The sequence below is a fragment of the Lipotes vexillifer genome, unplaced genomic scaffold, assembly GCF_000442215.2.
Source record: "Lipotes vexillifer unplaced genomic scaffold, Lipotes_vexillifer_v1.1 scaffold500, whole genome shotgun sequence".
NCBI lineage: Eukaryota > Metazoa > Chordata > Mammalia > Artiodactyla > Lipotidae > Lipotes > Lipotes vexillifer.
The window spans coordinates 1,893,513-1,897,926 of NW_006778765.1; the positions used below are offsets into that span (position 1 = coordinate 1,893,513).

At 38.3% G+C, this 4,414-nt stretch overlaps 1 protein-coding gene across 1 annotated transcript in view; it reads right to left on the bottom strand.

Moving 5' to 3' along the window:
• The window catches only part of PBRM1 (polybromo 1), a 98,019-nt gene that overhangs the window by 54,523 nt on the left and 39,082 nt on the right, over nucleotides 1–4,414 (bottom strand). The window contains 1 exon segment of the mRNA XM_007451866.1: nucleotides 847–1,123. Within this exon segment, the coding sequence (XP_007451928.1) occupies nucleotides 847–1,123 (277 nt within the window).

Consider the following 4,414-nt stretch of genomic DNA (forward strand, 5'->3'; position numbering starts at 1 on the left):
CCACAGCCGGTGAGCCTGCGCGTCAGGAGCCTGTGCTCCGCAGCGCGAGAGGCCACAACAGTGAGAGGCCCGCGTACCGCAAAAAAAAAAAAAAAAATTAAGTAAAGGACATGAAATAGAAAAAAATATGAAAGGAAGAATGTATCTTAGCTTTACTGACAAAGAACTGAAAATCAAGATGCTTCATAACAAACTCAATTATTCAAAGGTGCATTACTGGGAATATCCTGATATTTATATAATTATACAATTTTCCGGACTATCCTTAGAGAAGTATGGCTACTGCGGATAGTAATAATAAAATTATGATGAAAGATTTTATTGTCCTTGGTTTTCATTTGAGTGTTTGAATACCAGGCACTGTGTTACATGCTCTGTAAATATTATCTCATTTAAATCCTATAATAACCCTGATGCAAGTACTGCTATTATCTCCACTTTACAGATGAGGCTCAGAAAAGATAAGTTACTTACACAGGGATTGGCAGAGCAGGATTCAAATCTAGGATGTCAGATTACACTTGACGCTCTGGATCCATGGATATGGAATCCGTGGGATTCGCAGGGTTGACTGTACTATGCCATTTTATATAAGAGACTTGAGCATCTGTGGATTTTGGTATCCGCAGGGGTCCCGGAACCAACTCCCCACCCCCGATACTGAGGGACAACTGTACAGAGTATAAACTTTTAACCTTTACAGTGTCCTGCCTCCCATTTTAAATAAAAGAAAAGACAAAATATTAAGCTAGTCACTGAGAAGAGCAACCTAAGTTAGGCCTCTAGACCTGGTCTCTCAAGATCAAAAGAAAATGTACCTACTCCAGGATTCCCACACGTCCTCACCTGGGAGCCCTCCTCGTTGTAGTGCCTGGCATTCCGGAACATCAGCTTCATGTCTTCTATCATTCCCTCTTCCCCTGCATATTTGTCATTGCGGATGTTATGTTCAATTATTTTCAAGTCCATTGGCTCCAAGATGATTTTATAATAATCAGGATAGTCCTTTTTGGATGGTTTAACCATAAATAGATCACAAAGTCTTCTGCCTGAACCTGGCTCACGAGCTTCAAGAACAACATTGAACAAGATTTTCATTCGCTGCTTTCGAATATTCTTTTTACTGTTGAGGGGGAAGGGAGAAAAGGGGGAAAATGAGAACAGGTTCAGTTTTCTTGATATAAGGATGAACACGAAATAAAACAAATTAATCTTGTGGGCAGGTGCTTTATGATTATAATGTATTGATTATGTATGGCACAAACACAGTAAACATGCTGGAAGCTATAAGCAAATATTAGGAAATTTTTCAAAATAGTTAAAACATACTGACTCTGGCAGGAGCACCCCCCAAGAACACCAGGCAAACGTGTTTAGAATATTTATGAAATGCCATGCTTGAAAAAAGATCCTGTCTAATGTCAAAGAAAATGAAATTCTGTTATCAACTGAAATATATTTTTTAAGAACAGAGCAAAAGTGGAATAAAACTGCTGATTCCCTACTAACAGTTCTCCCTTAAACAAACACAAAGAGAAGTGTCCCATCTCCTATGACAACCACTCCTGAACACCTGCATATCCTGAGGGGATGATGTGAGAGGAAGAACTCTCTCAGTCCAGGACTTTAGCAAGTAAATAATAAAAGGGGAATGCAGGACAAAGCTCCAACATCACAGAGCTCCACATCTGAGCAGAGATTAGAACACAGATGACTTTAGCCTTCAAGAAGCCTCTAAAGAAAAACTTCAGAACCTGAATTTGATTATCACAGAATTTGGTAACTGGTCTAATAACTGAAATTTACTGCTTTAGGACTTGTAACACTTATAGTATCCTTTCTCCATTTGTATCATTCACTTCAAGAGAGTGATATGTAACTGGTTTCCATCCTCAAAGGCAAGCAGAACTTTTGTCATTAGGGTCAAACAATCTTCTCTGAACTAATCCAGTTTTGTTATTTTGTTTACATTTTTCCAGATCCTTATATTGCCTTTGAGACCGAGACCCACAGGCCCATTACTTTTAATCTGACTGCCAGAAAAAACTCAGAGCTAAACTTCATATTCTTTTATAACTGTATTAGCTTGGGTGGCTGGTATATTTACTTTATCCTTTTCCAATATGATGTTGAACCTTATTATATCCACAGTTTTGAAAGTAACTTTGAAAGACAGCTACCATATTTCCCTATGTGATACTTTCTGGTTACTGTTTTCAATGTCACTTTGATTTTTAGATTCTTCTTTAAACCCCTCTATTCATCCTCTCTTCCTCCCTCAGACTAGTAACTATGAAGTTTGTTCACTCATCCCTATTTTGGGAAAGGTACATAAAGTTAAATCCCAGACCTTGTAACTGGCATACTCATTCTTTTTTAATCAGCACCTGTGAAGATACTTCGATAAAATACATCTTAAAGGGGTTCAAAACCAAGGTTGTTTGTCATTATGCACTTAAGGGTGCCACACTTAAGGGGATGTCAATTCAGGTCACAGACACATAAGAAATATACAGTTTTAGAAGTTTACAGGAGATGGGCCATAATTGGTTCTGTGCTAACAAAATCAGTATATTACAGCAATTTTCCAATAAATGAAAGTCAAGAGAAATGGGTGCTTTTTCTCATTTGCACGAAGATTATGAGCTAGTAGGGGCTTCGCTCTGAATCCCTGATTTTCCAGGACCACCACCTGACCCCTAAACCCAGCCTAAAACACTGAAATCAATGTCACTTTTTGCTTCTCTTAGTTCATCACTAAGTCCTAGAGGACCTCCATAGCGCTCCTAGATCTAATCTTTCCTTTTAATTTTTCATGCCATGGTGTTAGTCCTAACCTTCATAGTTTGTGGCTGACCACTTTCTCAAATGTCCTTATCATTATTCTTCCTATGAAGCTATTATTTATTATGTATTTGTATTTGGATATACACACAAGATTCCTATTTATAGTTACAGCTAACACTTCTACCACATGCCAGGGACTGTGCTAAGCACTATCATTTAAACTTCAAACTCTGAGAACCAGGTACAATTATTATCCCAACTTTGCAGATATAATAACAGAGGCTTAGAGACTCAAGTGAATACCTAAGGCCATAAAGTGACTAATCAGAACTGAGACTTGAATCAGCTGATAATCACCAGACTGCTTTTATCATGCAAGTGGATGATAAAAACTTAGGTCTTACCAAGGGCCTCTCTAATCAAAGTCAACCCTGCTCATAGGCTTCAAAGTCTCCCAGCATTTAATTTAACTCCCTGGCCCTAACCTTCAGTGGTGCCTGCTGTGAAGCTAAGTAAACCCAAAGGTTCTTTCTTTTACAAGGCTTTCTATATTTCATCTTCAAGTCTTCAAGGACTTTTTTACTCACCTTTTTAAGGAGTTTCCCAGACTAGTAACATCTGACTAAAAACAAAATGAAATCTACCATGTCTTAATGCCAGCAGGAAATACTGCCAGAAAATAATCAGAGTGAGTACATTTAGTGAGTACTCACTGCATCCAGGCCCAGTTCCATGGGCTTTAAACATAATAAGCAATCAGGTCTTCACAGCAATCCTATGCAGGTAATGTCATCAACTTTTTCAGATGAGGAAATTGAGATGAGGCTCAGAACACAGCTGATAAGAACAACTGGGATTGGAACTTGGGCAGTAAGGCTCTAGAGCTCGGGGTTGTAACACTACTCCACCATGCCCCACATTTCTATTTCTTCTACTACGACCCAGAACCAGTGCCACATACTACGAATGATATAAAAGAAATACAATCCATTGTCTTTTCCTTAAATTTACTATCTAACTAAGAAAACTTTTCTTAAGGAAAATATTAGGAAGAAGATAATAATACAGTAATTTTGTAGAGTGGACTACATATGGTAGCAACATAAAGATAACTTTAGAACATCTAACTTTTAAGAAAAAGCATGATAGGGAAATCACATTTCCTAAAGCTATTTGGGCAATCACACAACACTTCCATACAATTATACAACTGTGTTCCTTAAACAATTATTTTACTACACAGATCACACATAAGTTCATTTGTTTTTAACCTGCCCCTTTTCCTGGCCAATAAATTCCTGGAAGGTAGAGGTGATGACTAAACGTTCTCCTTTATGACCTGTGAGCAGAGTCTGGTGTTCTGCAAACAACTGACACTCCATGAATGCCAGATGGCAAAGGTGAAAATTAAAGCACCACACAATGATTACTAGGACCATAACATGGCAACTTATGGGCTGTTTTTAAAAATCATAAGTAACATGCAAAAGAATGGATGCTTTTAAAGAAATAAAACATGGACAAGATCAGAGACTGAAGAATGTATTTATGCTCAAGAAGCAGTAACCCGGGGCTTCCCTGGTGGCGCAGTGGTTGAGAGTCCGCCTGCCGATGCAGGGGACACGGG